The 19343-nt window shown below is 40.6% G+C and overlaps 1 protein-coding gene across 1 annotated transcript; it reads left to right on the top strand.

Annotated features, from left to right (window-relative positions):
- Positions 1 to 906: 906 nt before the first annotated feature.
- On the top strand, positions 907 to 19303 carry maneal (mannosidase endo-alpha like). The gene is made up of 4 exons (XM_042506846.1): positions 907 to 2198; positions 3243 to 3352; positions 17262 to 17338; positions 18542 to 19303. The coding sequence occupies exons 1-4, from the start codon at positions 1694 to 1696 to the stop codon at positions 19176 to 19178; spliced, it is 1329 nt and encodes a 442-aa protein (XP_042362780.1). The 5' UTR covers positions 907 to 1693; the 3' UTR covers positions 19179 to 19303.
- The last annotated feature ends 40 nt before the right edge of the window (positions 19304 to 19343 follow it).

Below are 19343 nucleotides of genomic sequence, written 5' to 3'. Positions count from 1 at the left end.
CCATTCATCATTGCATTTGATATGATAAGGTGGTCTGGTGACAGGCAGCATGCCTCCATACCTTAGCACTTTACTAAACTGGTCACATAGTAACCATTTTACACTTTTAACTGATTGCTTAATGCTCAATTTTCCCCGGACAAATACTGAATTTGGAAAAACTGCTTATAATCTTTTTCGCGGCATCTACTTATCTTTCAATGCACATTCAAACTCAACATATTAATTACTTTGGCCGAGTTTAAAACAATAATTACCAATTGCTCCACTTTTGAATGTAGCTGTTTTTAATGGTGCTCTGTCTGCTCTTGCTTGTTCTTTGTGTTTTCTTTGCGTTTTGTGTTCTCTGTGCTCTCAACATCATTGAAAATGAGGGCGTGCTTTCAATGACTCCTCGAGATTTAAATAAAGGTTGAATGAATGAATACATTTTTACATAGTCCTTCCATGAAACATCCATGTATGTGAAATTCATAGCGTATGAGTTGTCTGCACACGGTTCTCAACATGGAGGTGTGGTGAGGTGGTTAGCATAAATGGTGTTGACTCCATAAACGCATAAACGGCACTAAACTACAGCAACAGTGCTGACAGAGCTGTTAACCGGGGGAACTGGAAGGTAGGCACTGCACTTTTGCAGTGACGCCTTCCAGATATAGGCGTTAACCACAGCATGAGTTCAGTGCCAAGCAGCCACTGGAATACACAGATGCACTAACATGTAAGCACTGCGGACCGACTTTCCACAACAATACACAGAAACACTGGATTACAACACACGCAGGTAGACTGATTTCATTCTCTACTCAGGACGTCATTACTCCACTATATCTTTACATAGCAAGTAGTAGTTTGCTGTTGTATAAGTGCTCCAAATGTTGCAAACAGAACCTTAGTTAAGTAAAATTTAGTGTTCCCATGATATGATATGATTTAGACATTCTAACTTTCCCAATATAGGCCACACAGAAATGCTTCTTAATATTTAAGAGATGACGCCCAACAAACTCCTCCTCCTGTTTATCTTGTGGCATTAATCACCCCTCATACATGTCGTTTCGATTGAGGTTAATCCCACCTCCCTCCTGCTCGCACCACAGAAACAAATGTTCCATTCTAGCATAAACCTTCTGTAAAAACAGTGTTTCTCTAATGCAGTGCTTCTTCTAGCGACACGACAGAGCTCTTCACGAGAAGCAAATGTGGTCCTTTGTGCTGAAGATGGGATGACAGGAGGAGGAGAAGCAGACGGACGGTGGAACACGGAGGTGACCAGACTCGCTTTATCCACAGGAGCCTCGCTGTGAACAGTCTGGCTTGTGTCTTCCTCGGGGACATGAGGGAACTGTTGAGCGATGAAATCGATTTTTCACTTTTCTCCGGAAGGGCAAAGGATGGAGGAAAATAAAACCCGACGTGCTCATCGCGGCTGTGCGAATGCGAGCGGGAGGCGATTTATTGAAGCATTATAGTGCCGGATGCCTTCAGGTCGTGATGATGGAAGTGAAATGAGATTGCTTTGCTTGTCGTGCGTTTAACAGACTAGATTATGCGCCAGCCGCTGCAGTGACTGAACGCTTTTTATTTTACCTGCTCGACGCCACTTCATGCTGAAATACGATGCCTGCATTGATGAGCTGCAGTTAAGAGGAACCTTACTGGCTGTTTGTCTGCAGCACCACGGACAGCGACAATGACTCGGCTCCGCAGGAAAGCTCTCGTGGCACTTTTCCTCTTCACGCTCTTCATTTTCGGGGCCATGATGGGGCTCAGGACGCTGAAACCTAGCGATGGCTTCTCGGATCTGGCCCCCGGCATGGACTTCATCGGGGAGAGATCCGACAGGAGGCGGCTGGATGTCAAAGACGTGGTGGTGTCGCCGGGCCAGTTCCACATGGGCAGCAGTGACACCAAGGTGGTCTTCACCAAATCGGATCGAGACTACAGCATATTTTACGATGTTCACATCTTCTACTACCTGTGGTACGGCGCTCCCAGCATGGACAACAAGTACATTCACTGGGATCATGTGCTGGTGCCACACTGGGACCCAAAGATCGCAGCCAGTCATCCCCAAGGAAGGCACACGCCTCCGGAAGATATTGCATCAAGTTTTTACCCTGAGCTGGGACCCTACAGCTCCAGGGACCCAACGGTGCTGGAGTCACACATGGCCCAGATAGAGGCGGCTGCAGCAGGTAACTCTTGCAACATGGGCTCTATGTGTTTCACTTGTTACATTAGGCAACAGTGGTGACACTCTTCCAGGTCCCTAATAAGTCCCTATTGTAATCTGAGCTTCTCAGTTTTTTGTTGTGGCTAGTCCGCCCTGCCTGCATGTTACATCACCTTAGAATAAAAGGTTCTATCTGTGATTTCTGTTAAAACTGAGTAATTCATATACTCTTATTCTCTGACTACCTCTTAGCATTATGTCAGGTGTGTTTTTCAGTTCTATGTATTTTGGGGGGACTTTTTTGAATTCAGAAAAAAAGGTTCTTATCCTTTCTGCTATTTGGAATGGAAAACTCTGAAGTTCAGTATCTCAAAACTTCTCAATTCGCGGACAGAACTTTTATAATTCTAAGGTTGTGATTAGTACGTGTGTATTCCACTGGCTAGCTCATCGTTGCTGCTTTGCACTGTGCTCATACGTCAGTTACCGGCCACTAATATGGGGACACCATTATCACAGAGGTGTAGTATCCACCCTCTAGTAATCCCCTGGTTAACACTGTTAGCTCTGTCAGCACTATTGCCAGTGTTGAGCGCTGTTTATTGAGTTAGCACCATTAGCTGCTAACCACCAGCTCAGCCACCTCCATGTTGAGAGCTGTGTGCAGACAATTCATACACTCTTAATTTAGCATAGAGCCCCTTTAAGTTGTAAAGGAACTTTAAAATGTAGCCTCCTCATACACCATTGCATTCAAAAAGCTTTAGCCATCCAGCTCACCAGTTTAGCTGCTATTTAGCTAGATTCTAACTTTATTTAGTCACTTTAATGATGTACACATTCATAGAATAATACTTTCAAAAAATATAGATACATTTTTTACACATAAAGAGGAACACTGACTGGAGGTCACAATTTACTTTTGAAAAAGTTGACATTTCCTGCATGTACCACAATCCTCCAATAAAACAATACTATGTAGGCTAATGAGCATTCTTCATTACATTCAAATGTTACGCCTGACTGTACTCAGAGCAGACCTCCTTCCCACCCTGTGCTGTTGTAGGGGTGCTGGTGTTGTCCTGGTATCCTCCCGGGATGGCGGACGACCACGGGGAGCCCACCGAGGACCTGGTTCCCGCTGTCATGGACGCCGCCCACAGGCACAGCATCAAGGTAACTGGTGAGACAACCGGTATGTTTTTTCTTTCTGATGATTTACTGAATGAATTACTTAAAACATTATTATATCGTGTATATAAGATTTAAAACACATTATTTTTCAGGACTTTTGACACTTGTTTTATTACAGTCTGCCATCCATGTCTGTTTAGTGGAGCAGTTTATACTCTAGCAGAGCAAGGTTATGTAAAAGTAACCTATTTTGGCGACTCCCTGGCTGTTTATTTCCTCAAAAGTCAGCACAGTTATGACAACTGCCACTGGTCAAAAATGGAAATTTGATTATTCAGCTCAGCATTAAGTTAAACTTCCAGTTAAAGGTTTACACAGATGTACTTAAGCAGAAATGTTGCTATTGAGCCTGCTTCAACAAGTCATAGTTGGCTATTGCCAAAATCAGGAAGTTACAGCAAGAATGATTATTACACTGTAAGTTTGCTCATGGTTATTTTTACTGAAGCTTCCAACATTTTTGTTGCTCTTTATGTGACCAGATGTTGAGATAATCTTGTGTCTTTTTTGGTGATTATAGTTTGTCATCTGGTCTTTTGTTTCTCTTTGAAATAATTTTGTTTCTCCTTATAGTAGTTTTGTGTCTATTTGTAGTTGTTCTGTGTCTCTTTGAGGTAATTTGGTGGGTTTTTTTGTTATTTTGTTCCTCTTTGTTGTCTTTTGACTCTCTCCCCAGTTTCTATTTGTTCATTTTTTTTCCAACATTTTGCAAGTGAAGGTCAGGGACTGATATTTTAGGCCCCTGAGCCTGTGCCTGGGTGGCCTATTCTGTAATCCATCCTAGGTCATCACAGAAGCTTTGAAAGAAATGGAAAGACTGGTTTTAAGATTTTTCACACTCTAAACTTTCTAAAAAATGGATAGTTTATAAAGTCCCCAAAGATTCAGAACGAAGGCTGCAGTCAGGACATGTGAACCTAACTATAGTGTGATGGGTCCTTAATAAAACAGCACTCTTTCCACATAAGAAAAAGTGTGTCATGCCCTTTATTCAGAATGCAGCATGTCTTGCAGCTGCATTGCATTCTGGTCCACTGAGGCTCCTGACAGTGAAGAAATTTACCTACCCAGTGGGTCCCAGTGGCATCTAAAATTTTGATGCTCTGACCTCAAAACCTGACATTTACAGTTATATGGAGGTTGTTGAGAGATGAAAATGTTCCGCTCTCAGACCGGCTGAGCCAATCCCTGTTTTTAAGCCTTGAAGTGCTTTAGGGTAGATTGTCTATTTTAATGCAGTAGTCCGTCTAACAAAGTCGTATCTACTTTAGCACTGAGGGGTCAGATACCACAAAGTCATACGATGCTGAAGGTGCTTGAGATGGCAGTGGCAAAACAAGCCGAGCACAGACTGTAGATTCAGCATTAAGAGGACAGAAGAGCTTTCCCTCAGACTACTTTCGTGCTCCTTATATGGAAGTCTTAGACTGAGAACTGGGTCTCTCTGTGTGTCTCAGTCAGACTTACACAACAGTGTGTATCGCACAGCTGACCTGAGGGCTAATGCTCCAGTGTTTCAGTGCACCAGAGCCGCCGCTGACAAAATACAGGCTGAAGTCTGTGTTTTTGAGCAGTCATGTGTGTGTGTGTGTGCGTTTTCTCCGCAAATGTCATCTGGTGTGTGCCTTGCGTGTCATTTGATATACTGATTACGACGTAGGAAGAGTTTCTCTGTCAACATTCAAAAGCAAAATGAGATGTGAAGGGAGATTCTTGTTCCAAATTCAGTCCAAACCAGACCGCTGGTGTTGCAGATATCAGTTAAAACCAACACATGACAGACAGGAGGACACTGTCTGATCTATAATCCCCTCCAGCGCTCCAACCTCACTAATTAAGCATAGATTGACCCTGCTTGCTTAGTGAAATGTTAATTAAATGCAAATTAAAACTTTAGTAGAGCAGAAAAGTGTCATGTTCTCATGACATAATCTCTCATTACGACAACAAAACTCTTATTATAACAAGGATGCTTGTTTTAATGATTAATGTCCTCTCTTAATAACAGTTGTGTGGGGGTAACGATAAGATTTGAATATTTTAATTAACTCATCAAGACATTTATTCCCTTTAAAGTCAATATATGTGTTGTTGCTAAGAAATATTTCTGATTCTCATTGCTATCAAGTCTCGCAATTTAAGTATTATAGCTGAACCAATCAATATTTTTATATGAATACTGGATCAGTTGACTATATGTAATGTGATTGGTTTTTGAGAATTATCACCCAGCTCTGCTGTTCCTCTCAGCTCTACGGAGCTTTTTTGCATCTGCAGGCTCACTGCTTTGTTGTTCTGGCCCACAACTTTACTATTTTGGTCCAGTCTGGTCCAATTCAAGCAGCAACAGGCAGCTGTTTTCACCAATAACAACTGTGGTGCACCTACTGTACACTGCCTTCCCAACACCAAATGGCTAAAGCCAGATATTTTTGGAGAGTGGAGACCAAAACAGATATTAAAAAAAGAATATTGGGGGTTCTGGTGATGACGTCATACTGAGAGGATCGAAGCCACGTAGCTCCCGGCTGAACTATCCACAAACTTGTATTTTACGAGTCATATTTGTAGCCATACTTAGTATATTGAAACGTGACTAGTCGATGAACATCTCGGGCCGAGAAATGCCGACAAACAAGACCGCAAAGACGCCGGTCCAGAAAAATATTAGCCAGCAAGTCGACAGCGAAGCTACTGCTAAAGATGGCGGAGTAGCAGGAGCTAACCTGGTAGCTGCGGTAACGGCAGAGATTTCGGCTAAAGTTGCAGCCATCGTGGAAGAGAAGATGTCCATGATTTCCAACAAATTGGATATCATTGCAGCCAAGCTGGAAAGTGAATCACAGCGTATTGAGGAGGCAGAAAACCGCATTTCTAGTGCTGAAGACATCATTGCTGATTTGGAGTGCAGGCTAGCAGACACGGAAAATAAACTCGCTACCCTCAGTAACCGCATGGATGACCAGGAGGCAAGATCCCGCAGGGATAATATAAGGATCTTTGGCGTCAAAGAGGGGATTGAAGGGAGCAATGCGCTGCATTTTTTTGAAACCTGGCTGCCCAAAGTCCTCCACCTGGAAACAAAGAAAGGCAGGATCCGGCAGATAAAATGAAGATATTAGCGCTTGGTGCGAAACAGAAGCTCGAATATGAAGGGGCCAGGATCTCCATTCGACAAGACATCCCGCAGAATGTCTTGCAGCAACGGAGGAGTTTCAACGAGGTGTGCCAAAAGCTGATCTCCAAGAACATCAGGTTCAGGATGCAGTACCCGGCGATCCTCCGCTTTACCTGCAACAACAAGGATTTCTCCTTCAACACAGCTGAGGAAGCTGCACACATCATCGGAGCTATGGATGCGGTTCCGTGACTACTGTGAAGAGTTACAGCAGCATACACAGATCGGGGTGTTTTGGTGCATAAGTAAAGTTATAATATGTTATAATAAGTTATATAACATTGTGTTTAATGTATAGGGGCTCCGTTAAATGAGTTCATATGCCACCCCATGCGTACAGCGCCCTATGTGCTGCTACACACAAGTTGACTTTGCATTATACTGGCTACACACAAGGTGACTTTATTGTGGAGGTTCCAGTCGGGAGTGAGTGGGTGTCATGACGGCTGCGTTTCACGGAGAATAACTGTGGACCATGGTCAAGTGTGCTCACAAGGCGTTTTGTTTCCTCCCAGCTCCAAGGGACCCTTTGTTTTGTCCTCTTGAGAGGACAGTTCATGTTGAGTCCAAAGGGACATGTTCGTTCCAGATAAGTGTGTTCAATGACAAGTACGTGTTCCTAGTACTTGTGTTTTTTGAAGATAAGTTTAAAGGGAGTGAGTTAGGTCCCCCTTTTTTTTTTTTTTTCTCTTTTTTTTTTCTTTTCTTTTCTTTCCCCCTGCTCCTTTTGTGCCCTTGTACTACTTATTTTACAAGTTTTGCCTTAAAGCTAGATGCATTCATAGTCAATCATCTAATTGGGTAGAACGATGAACACCACTAAGTATGTTTCATTTAACATAAAGGGAATAAACAATGCTGTGAAACGTAAGAAACTATTATGCTTGCTAAAAAAAGGAAAAGCTAACGTAGTCCTGTTACAAGAAACCTATTTGGATAACAATGAACATGAAAAACTTAGGAGAGAATGGGTAGGACAAATTTATTATTCTTCATTTTCTACAAGAAAGAGAGGGGTAGCCATCCTAATAAATAAAAATACTCCGTTTACTTTAGAAAAGTGTGTTAAAGATTGTCAAGGCCGTTATGTGATTATTGCAGGATTCTTATATGGGGAGCATATAATGATTGGATGTGCATACGCTCCAAATGTGTACCAAGAAGAATTCTACTCTAAATTATTAGCTGATGCCTCTGTAATGTCTGCAACATTCAGTATCCTTGGAGGAGACTTTAACTGTGTTATGAACCCTGAGGTAGACCAAAGCCCCCTGACTAAAGCCACATCTAAAATGAGGGGGGCCACTGGAGAACTATGTGTAGACTTACAGTTGTTTGATGCTTGGAGAATTCTCCACCCTCGAGGGAGAGATTATACCTTTTTTTCACACCCACACCAAAGTTTTTCCCGAATAGATTATTTTTTTGTTTCAAGGATGGTGCTAGATAGAGTGGAGGAATGTACTATAGGTACCCGTCTACTATCAGACCATGCAGATGTGTCTATTGTGGTTTCTCCCCCCTCTCCCCAACCCTCATCATACTGCTGGCAATTAAATCCCTCACTCTTTAATAATCCCTCCTTTACGACTTTTATGGAAGAACAAATTAATATTTTCCTTTCAATTAATGATAATGAGGATACCAATCCATCAATACTTTGGGATACACTTAAGGCTTACTTGAGAGGAGTCATAATTTCATATAGCACAGCCAGGAAAAGGGAAGCTTTGAGAGAGCAGCTGAATTTAGAGAAACAATTGAGTGATCTTGATAAACAGCTAAAGGATAATTACTCTGCAACCCTGTCAAAAAAAGCAGAAGCCACACGGTCAGCTCTTAACCAACTTTTGACGCAAAAGGCTGAAGCAAGTATCTTTTATGCAAAACATAGGCTATTTGAAATGGGTGACAAACCAGGGCGACTACTTGCACGTTTAGCAGCTGGTAGGCGTGATGTTAGGGCTATCTCATCCTTAAAGGACGAAACTGGGAAAAATCATTATGAGACCCAAAAGATGGTGGAGATAATGAAGAGCTTTTATGAAAAACTTTATACCTCAGAATCCACTACATCATCACAGTGTATACAGAGTTTTCTAGAAAAGCTTAGCCTCCCCTCCTTATCAGAAGCAGATAAATCTGCACTTGGAAGACCGATAACCAGAGAAGAGGTGAAAAATGCAGTCAATTCCATGCAGAACGGAAAAGCTCCGGGACCAGATGGTTATGGTCCAGAGTTTTATAAAAAATTAGCAAACTCCATAGATAAACCTCTGCTCAAGATGTACCTTTATTCAATAGAGATAGGCTCCTTACCATGCTCTTTGTACGCTGCCAATATATCTTTAATCCTTAGAAAGGGAAAACCCCCTGATGAGTGCAGCTCATACCGCCCTATTAGCCTGATGAATGTGGACAGTAAAATCTTCTCAAAAATATTAGCGAGAAGACTTGAGAACTACCTGCCACTCTTCATTGGATCGGACCAGACAGGATTCATTAAAAGTAGGAACTCTTATACCAATATGAGAAAATTACTTAACATCATTCAATATGCAAATACTAATCAGGTACAAGGTCTCGTTATTTTACTTGACGCCGAAAAGGCGTTTGATCGCGTGGAGTGGCTTTATCTATTCACCATCATGGAAAAATTCGGACTGGGGGAGGGATTTATTAAACTCATTAGGCTGATATATTTTTCACCCAGAGCGAGTGTACTTGTAAATGGTACAAAATCATCGGAGTTTAAGTTAGGGAGATCCACTCGGCAAGGGGACCCCTTGTCCCCACTTATTTTTGCATTGGTCATTGAGCCACTGGCAGAGGCTATTAGAAGCCATAACAGCATAACGGGTTTCCAAATTAAATCCACATCATATAAGATTGCATTATATGCAGATGATGTTATTCTTTTTCTCACCAACCCAGAAGAGTCAATACCAGCTCTGATGTCTGTCATCCAGACCTTTGGATCTTTCTCTGGATACAAGATTAATTTTAGTAAGTCAATGGCTATGCCAATCGGATATGGTCATAATGTGCCAAATTTACCAAATTTTCCATTCCTTTGGTCTGCTTCAGGATTCTCATATTTAGGCATTTTTGTATCCCAGAATATTAATAATTTATTGAGACGAAATTTTAACACTGTACATAAAGATATCAAGAGCGATCTTAACAGATGGATAGACTTGCCAATTTCTTGGATGGGCAGAATTAATTTAATAAAAATGAATGTTCTGCCTCGGTTACTTTATCCCATGCAGATGTTGCCTCTGTATATTTCTAAAAAGGTAGCAAGAGAGGTTGAAAGGGATTTTTCAAAGTTCATTTGGCAAAAGAAAAAATCCAGGTTAAGTATGAAAACCTTACAGCTTCCAAGAGATAATGGAGGTCTAGCATTTCCTAATATTATATTATACAACTGGGCCTGTCATGGCAGATCCATCTATGATTGGGTTCACTGCTATTTAAAGGGAATAGAGGACCCACCTGAATCTTGGGCTTGTGCTCCATTTAGATTACTAGGAGAACTCTCTTGCAAAAAAACTGCCCCGCCCAAAGTAAGGGACAATCAAATACTCCAAAACTCTATTAAGATCTGGCACGACATGCATAGGTTTGTTGGTAGAAAGGGTACCTTTTCCTATCTGACCCCACTTGTGGGTTACAGGGACTTCTTACCTGGCATTGAAAATGTTGTATTTCGCTCTTGGCAGGAAAGGGGAGTAAGAGTGGTTGGAGATTTGTTTGATGATAATAATGTCCTCATGTCCGTCCCACAAGTACAAAACAGATTTGGACTCCCACAGAAAGATTTTTTTGCCTATCTTCAAGTCCGTCACTTTATTAATACAAATTTCAACCCAACTCAAGCAGAAACACTGAAGGGACCAATTGATAAGCTCATAATTAATTTTACATTGAATAAAGGTCTTATCACACATTTTTATAATAGACTTCAGAGTTGTAACCAACACAATGTTGATGGGCTTATTAAACGATGGGAGGAGGACATTCAAAGTGTATATGATGAAGATGCTTGGGAAGGATGTATTCAGACCACCCACTCTCTGTTTCTCAGCAATAAATTTAAAGAAATGCAATATAAAATACTTCATAGACAACACAGGACACCTCATGCTATGAACAAAATTGATCCTAATAGATCACCATTGTGCCTGAAATGTAAATTAGCTAGTGGGACATATATACACTGCTTCTGGAACTGTCCAAGAATATCAAAGTTCTGGTCATGTGTATCTAAGGAAGTGACAGCAATATTCAAACACAAGATTTGTAAAGATCCAGGCCAGTTCCTATTGGGGTTGCCACCTTTAAATAGAGTTTTGGATGTGAAAAGATTAAAATTGCTCAATAAACTCTTATTTCTGGCCAGGAAATGTATACTATTTAATTGGATCAGTGAGAAACCTCCCACTGTGACTCAGTGGTACAAAGAAATTTTTAGAGTTTTTCCTATGGAGAGACTAAGTGCCAAATTAAAAGGAAATGACGACACTTTTATGGACATATGGCAACCTCTAATAGACTACCTGCCTAAGGATCTAAGTGAAATTATCCAGAGGGGAAATACTGGCTTAGAAGCTTCCAAACAGAATGATTCAGAAATAAGAAATACTCATTAACAGGTACAGGGACACACGTATTTTCATTTGTTGATAAGTTGTTGATCTCTTTTTCTTTTTATTATTATTTTTTTTTTTTAATTAATATTACTCTATATAAGTTTTTATTATTACTATTGTTTATTTCATTGTTTTTTATCTTTTCTCTCTCTCTTTTCTTTCGCTCTCTTTCTACTTTATTTAAGTCTTCTCTCCTAGCTCAGACCAATGTCGGATGATGTATGGTTGCATTGTTGAGTTACAATTCTGAAAATAAAATAAAGTATGATTATTAAAAAAAAAAAAAAAAAGAATATTGGACTTAGATTCATCAGATGACCAGAAATGCAATCTCTCTCTTTGTTTGCTGCATATGTAAAAAGGCTATCGTTGACCAATATACCAGATGTTTCCCCAAAAATATTGAAAATACAGCTAAAGAGATTAAACTCACAAAAAAATTATTCTTATACTTTATATGTGAGAGATTTTATCAGTTGCTTTAATGATGGCAGCAATGCAGATAAAAGCTAAATGTTGTTTTTCAAGAATTGAAACTGGAGTTCAGTTTGAAAATACAATTTTATGCGAGAGGTTTTCATGGGTCTGAAATAACAGACCTGAATACTAAAGGAATTAGGAAATTTGTTCAGAGATCTGTAAATAGAAAAGGACTTGACACAGACCCGTTTGACCATGATGAATTGTGGACCTAAAACCCGTACAAGTCCTGCGTTGGGTTTCAGGTCACATAGGGTCCAGGTATACCCGTTACGACCTCTAATTAATACCAAAGATTAGAGATAGTCAGACTTAACATAATTGCTTGCTAGTGACTCCTTACACCTCACACAGTCTCATCATCTTGCGCCACTTCCTCAACACTCCCAATAGGATTTTTTAAAATTGTGTAGGAGGCTGGAGAGCAGCATATAACTCTTTAAAGCACTTAGCTGTAATTATAAGCAGACCTATTATAATGACAAAATTGTCTCATTATGACAGCATAGAGTTATAATGAGAAAATGTTCCCGGCCTTAAAAAGAGTCCTCAAATTGTCCAGAGAAAACCTTATTTCGCCGACGTAGTGTCTGTGTTGCTTCTCTTGGGTTTTTGGGATAGAAAGCATCACAGATTCGATGGAAGGTATAAATGTGTCGTGTGTAGTAGACTTAGAACACACTGAGATCATTTCGGGTTACACTCTCTGCCATATTGAGACCTCAAGAAGAAAAGTTGTCACACACAGACTAATGTTTTCTCCTCATAACTGTATTTTCCATCTGCACTTTTGAGTTTATCATCTCAGTTTACATAACTAGCTGATTTAATGTAGCACACACCAACATGATGAAATAACTTTGCTCCAGGTTAGAGTTTGTCATCATCTGAAGAAAAGTCAAACATTGTTGAGAACTGTTCGGGAGGCCTTGTTTGTTGCGGCAGTGGTGTCGATACACCTGAGGCCCTGAACGTAAATACGAGACTCTGTCGGCCTGGCACTACACGAAGAGATCTAAGCAAACAAAACACTTTTCATCCGCATCCGTCCGCGCTTTATTCAGCCAAACAGGAACAGATTGAGCAGCGTCTTACCTCGCTGGCCTTTCATGATTTCCAACCAGCCGAGACAGCTGACAAGCTCGAGCCCGGGCGCCAAACACCGCCGTGTTGCCATGGAAACTGTTTCGGAAGACCTTGCAGCCTCTTTTGAAAGATGGAGTGGGCGTCGAGCGCTCCGTGTTTGTGGCTCGACAGCTCTGTCAATGCTTTACTGTTTGCCACTGAGCTGCAGTAGATCCTTTTTTCCCTCCCTTTGTGACTGAAGAAAACAAGCATACCATAGTTTTTCTTGAATGACAGAGGGCATCAATCACTCAGCCTCCAAAACCACTCAAACCAGTCTCATATCTCTAGTTTTAGTGATTTTTAAAAATTTAGTCCATTTAAAAAATGAACTAAAACACAGTCTGAATCTCATTTAAATCTAAAAAAAAAGACTGTGCAGATACTCTGAAGATATTACTGAGAAGTAGCTAAAAATGGGTTTCTGAAACACTCGGGTCAGTGGAATAGACGTCATCCTGTTTCACCTGAACATGCTGACAGATGAGACGACAATGCAGGACAAGCCTGTGGGGATGGTGAGCATCTGCTTCTTTTGTTCTCTACTCCTCCTCCTCCTCCTCCTGCTCCCTCTTAGCTCAATTTTCAAGAAATCCTCAGCATCCTGCAGGCTAAAGTTAGCTTCTGTCTGCCATCCTGTCTCCTCCTATCTTTAAACTAGAGGAAAAAGGCCACTGTTTGCCTGCCCTCTTTCTCTTTGATGACTGATGGGCTATTGGACTGAGGTGCCTCCCCAATGGAGGATTATTTTTATACCATTTATCAGGAAAAAAGGAGTGCACAAAAGTCTCCGCTTATTCACTGGATCTGTAGCAATTAGTAGGAAAAGACACAAAGACAAAAGGAGCTGCAGTGATCGTTATATTTGCAATTGTAAAATATTACACCTTTTGTAAAATGTTAGGAATTTTTGCACACTTTTATGTTGGCATTGTATGTTTCTGCAAATACGTAACATTTGTCCATTATTATATGGCTTTGAATCTTTAGGTGTATTTAAGTTTCAGCAGTGTTGTGGTAAATAAATAGTCAGGTTTAGGCACAAAAACTGTGTGATTATTGATCGAAGAGTGTCTGGTTTTGGTAGCACTATCCCAGCAAGATATGCAGTGATATCCTGGTAAAAAGAACAACCACTGCTTGCAACACTATTCCACCAGAAAAAGCAGGAGAGGTCTCTGTAAAAAAAACAACCACTTTATGTGGCGCTACCCTGGCAACAAATGCCGTAATGTCTTGATTTAAAAAAAATAAAATACTGCGATCTCTCAGAAAAGAACAACAACCACTTTTTGTGGCTATGTCCCATCAGGAAACGGAGTGATGTCTGTCACTTTTTATGGCACTGTCCCTGGTGAAAACACAGTGAGAGGTTGTTAAAAACGTGTGTTTAATGCCTATAAAGTAAATTCAGCAACAGCTGACTTGCTAAAAAATAGCGAGTTTTGTTGGTCTCTTTGTCTGCAGCTTTCGCAGGCATCTCACCATCTCCCATCCCCTCCAACCCCTAATGTCAGCACTCGTATTTAGAGTTTAATGTATCCATGGTCTGCGGAAACATACAATGCCAACATTTTCTCCTGCTGACAGGAATGGGAGTGTTTGAGTGTTTGGTGCTGTAGAGAAATGTTTAATGAGCGCTGCAGTGTTCTCAGTGTATCCTATCATGTTGACATTAGATCTCAGGGCTAGAACACAGCCTTAATCCTTCAATAATACTTATCTAAAGAAGAACGGTTCCCAATAAAAGGTCAGATGAGTCAGTCCTGCAGTATTTGCACACCACTGAGCAGCAGGGAAATGTTTCATAAAAGCAAAGGAAGGTTTTCTCTGTGTATAAACAGGAGCCCACTGCAGAGAGGCTATTAAAGCTTATCACACATTTCCTCTGTCAATCATCAAGAGGAACACACACATCCACAGTGGGTGCTGGGCGACAATTATCCACACAAAAAAATACAAAGCACACTATCTTGTTCCCAGTTCCTCATCCATTCCACATGGACGTGATTGACAACAATTCAACCATTAATGACCATTTGTAGTCAGAGAAATGTGTCTCAACACGTGTCCTCTATCTAATGATCATGTCTTTGTGGTCAAAATGTTGTCAATCATGCATGTAGACAGCAAAATGCTCCCTTGTTTTTTTACACTCAGTAACACCTTGTTTCATCACAGTCCATGCAATGTGAAAATGTGTGAACAAACACAAAGTACCAGGATGTTTTATGCATAATTCAAGATGTCCTTGCAAAACACGTTCTAAAATAAACCCTTTGAAAGCTACTTCATAGGAAACAATTGTAATGGAGCTTACATTGAGAAATTGCCACTGTGTATGTGTGGTTTTGGTAACAGAGTCCAGTTTCCAGGCCACCTTTTTAACTTGGACTTGTCGCTGTCTTGTGTCCGTTTCCTTTGAGACCTGTCCTAATGGTAACATGGCCTTTTTCTGTCATTACTATAAAAGATATATGTATTTTAAGGAACCATTCGTTATGTACATATCAGGGGATATTATATTTCAGAAATGTCCCCTTTAGTAATGAAACTTAAAAGTTAAAATTGAAGTTGACTATTTCACTATTGTCATGCATGCAGGACTGAACCCCAAAATAAATAAATAAAAGCCATAAATCTATCCCCAGTACTTAAAAATGATTTGATGTCCCTCCCTCTAAGGATATAAATATCTATGAATGATGATATATGTCTTCAGTGTACGCTGAGAATTTATTGATTTTTTTGCCTTTTGACAAACAAACAATAATGGATATGTTATACATATAAAACTGTTCAAATGTAACACAAAGAAAAGAAGAGAGGAGAGGAAAAGTGCCTGATGAAGTTTTGCTGATGAAAATATTGCATTCATAATAACAATGTGGGAACAAAGTGTGTTGATTTTTTTCTCTAATAAAAAACAACAGAAGGTTTAGTTCTTATTTCCAATTATCATTGCAAAGTCGCTATTCTGAGCTGCAGTGATGCAATACGAGTGTAAAAAGCATCGACATTGTCAAGAAAACAGTCAAGAATGAAAGAATCTGTGCTCAAGTCCAATGCTGCTGTAATCATTATATATTTACTGTAGTGATCCATCAAACAGTCAGACAGGACCATGTTTGTTGGGAGCTGGGTTTTTAAAACTAAAATGGACACATTAAAAACCTGAAGCAGCTAGGAAAAATGTCAAAAGCTCTCACCGGTTACTTTAATATAAAGTCCGTCTTTAAGTCCCTGTCAGGAATAATGATGCCGTTTTTTCCAGTGATTTGATTGGTCAGTTGGCAGGCTGATGACAGGTTTTGGTCCGATTCTCCGAAGTTAACAGGAAACCCTGTGTTGAGTCCAATGATAGCTGGCTAATCCATTAATCTCACTTCTTGGTAAAGGCCTCAGGTCAGGACCGCAGCCATGTTAAATACACATCATTTTTGGCTTACTGTGAATTAGGACGAGTTATCTGCACTCGGTACTTAAACACAGTAGGTCTCAACCTTTTTTATATCTGGACTGACATCAGTTTTCTTGCGCTGCATTTAGACCCCTTTCATTTGTACCATTTGAGGCCGGCGCAAATTGGTTCCATTTCTGTCTAAAACATGGGGAGAAAAGGGAATGACCAACTAGGCAAGACATGCACCACAAACAGCAAGAAATTAACAAAAGGTGACCAGATTTTTTCTTAAGTAGTTTTAAAAAAGAGAGGAAGAAAAAAGAAAAAAAAGGTAATTTTCTAGTAACTTTTTTTGGCAAATTTTTGTGGACATGTGCTGTTGAGTTGTTCATTGAATTCTCCCCATGTTTTTGAAAGAAATCAAACAAACTTGCTCAGGTTTCAAATAGCTAAGGCACACTCTTGGTTGTCACAAAAATTCAGAGAAGCAACCTCCTAAAATAAATGCCAAAACACAAAACAAAAACATAATAAGAAGAAAGAAACAGGGCTGTAAATGTGTGTTATATCTCTGTCAGCTGTTAATGTTGCGGTGACTTTCTGTTATGCCTGAAGCCCGTCCTTTTTTCTTAGGAAATATTTTTTTGGCCTTCCAACACATCCCAGCTGCTTTGTGTTTAAGTGTCTCTGGAGCTTCGAGGATTTTAGCGCCTCATTTGACAGGATGTCACTACGTTCAGCACACTGTGCTTCTGGCACAGTATCACTGCCTGCCGTTAGGAATCCCAAATTTAATGTATTCAGGGTCATACTTTTTCACCCACACACTTTGGAGCTTTTACTGGCACAGGGTTGTATCGCATATCTCTTTTTTTGCTTCAAAAACTGATCTGTAAGTTAGATAACAGTGGCAAAACAGGTTAGTCTTTAACTGAGTATTTTCCATTTTTATCGAATTCACTGCATAACACCTTAAATTTCAGGTTTTTGTATAATTAAGTTTTTATGAACTTTTTGCTGACATCTGTGTTTAAATTGTGTTTTGCACAGGTGGCCTTTCACATACAGCCATACAAAGGACGGACGGACCAGAGCATGCATGACAACATCAAATACATTATTGACAAGTGAGTTCTTTTTTTGATACGCCCACTTTTCTGTGCGCCAGATTTGTTTCCTTTCCCCCGACCAAAGACGGGAGCTCTGATGTTAGCGATCTGTTGAAACATGAGGCCTGATAGAAGTTGATGAGGAACAGGTTGTTAAATATAGATGTCTCCCCTGTGATCCTGCTGCAGTGGATCGGCAGGTAGCTTTTGCTCTGACCTCGACCAGTCTGAATGTGTGCCAGAGGGGACCCGACTGTCTCAAAACATTTGATGATATTCAGCTTTTTCTAGAAATCAGAAAACGTATGAAACATGTTAGCTTAAAGACAGAGATGTGGCGAAAACCTGTGAGGCTAATCAGACAGTGTTTCATCTAATAAGATATTCAGTAGTAGTCTGATTTAAAAAAAAAGAAGCCCATGGTCTCACACTGTGGCTAGGAACAAAAATAAAGAGTAATGATACAAGACTGGAGTAAAATCAAAGCTCAGCCTCGAGAGCCTCGAGTCAAATCCGATTTCTGGACTTTAAATTGCTGCCAATGTTTTCAGAAACCTGCTGTGCTGACCATCTGTATAAAATGAAACAAAAATGGAAACACAAGGAAAAAAGATGACGGTTTCAGTAAAGCATAAGTATATCTGGATGTCTGACACAACCTGAGAAATCTTAGCCGTATTAAAGATGCTACGTGTGGCATTTTAGCACCATGACATTTGAAACATTAGCTTTAGTTGCAATCAAACAAGACCACTGATAAGAGGATTGGTTGCCCTGGCCTTTAGCCTCGCTAACCCACTGACACTGGGTCATAATGATGCCCATGAGCTTTTTAGCATAAAGGGACAGTTCACCCCAAAATAGAAAAATGCATATTTTTCCTCTTACCAGGAGTGCGGTTTATCTGTGTAGATTCTTTTGATGTAAGTTGCTGAGCATTTGAGATATCAGCCATAGAGATGTCTGCATTCTCTCCAATAAAATGGAACTAGATGGCACTCGGCTTGTGGTGCTCAAAGCGCCAAAAAAATACATTTAAAAAAAGCCACTATGTGAAGAATTCAGATATTTCCCCCAAGTAGTAGTTACAAAATGCACAGACAGCCAGCAGTGCACACTGCCACCCTTATAATCGCAAAAAAACTAATTGTATTTGCTTTAAAAATGCTTTTCAGTGCATATTATAACAGCTTGAAATTCTCCCTCTCTTATTTTCCTCAGGTATGGAAAGCATGGCGCCTTCTACAGATTCAGGTCCAGCACAGGGCGAGTCCTGCCTCTGTTTTATGTCTATGACTCCTACCTAACACCACCAGAGTCCTGGGCAGAGCTTCTGACAGCTAAAGGTTCCCACAGCATCAGAGGCACGCCTTACGATGGCGTTTTTGTTGCCCTCATTGTGGAGGAGCGCCACAAACATGACATCCTAGCTAGCGGCTTTGATGGCATATACACCTACTTTGCCTCTAACGGCTTCTCCTTTGGCTCATCCCACCAGAACTGGAAAGCCATCAAGGCCTTCTGTGATGCAAACAATCTGCTCTTTATTCCCAGCGTCGGGCCGGGGTATGTGGACACAGCTGTTCGGCCGTGGAACAACCACAACACTAGGAACCGTGTTAACGGACGTTACTACGACACATCCTTGCAGGCGGCTTTGTCTGTCAGACCAGAAATCGTCACCATTACTTCTTTTAACCAATGGCACGAAGGCACGCAGATAGAGAAGGCTGTACCCAAGAAAACAGTAACTCGTTTGTACCTTGACTACCAACCCAACCGGCCAGATCACTACTTAGAGCTTACGCGCCAGTGGGCCGAAAACTTCAACAAGGAGAAGGACAAGTGGCTGATGTGAACATGGCTTTGTTCCCCTGGAAGATGCCCTGAGCATGACCAGAAATGACATGTAGTTCCACTGTTAAAGACAGCTCCTTTATGTTGATCCACTTACCTGTTTTTCTGATGAGATTTTCTCTAAATGTTCACTCTACCTTTACTGTTTTTAATTGCTAACATTTTT

The sequence above is a fragment of the Plectropomus leopardus genome, chromosome 18 (genome assembly GCF_008729295.1).
Source record: "Plectropomus leopardus isolate mb chromosome 18, YSFRI_Pleo_2.0, whole genome shotgun sequence".
In the NCBI taxonomy this organism is placed as follows: domain Eukaryota; kingdom Metazoa; phylum Chordata; class Actinopteri; order Perciformes; family Serranidae; genus Plectropomus; species Plectropomus leopardus.
Note: the sequence above shows the minus strand (reverse complement) of the source record. Positions and strands in the feature narration are given on the sequence as shown.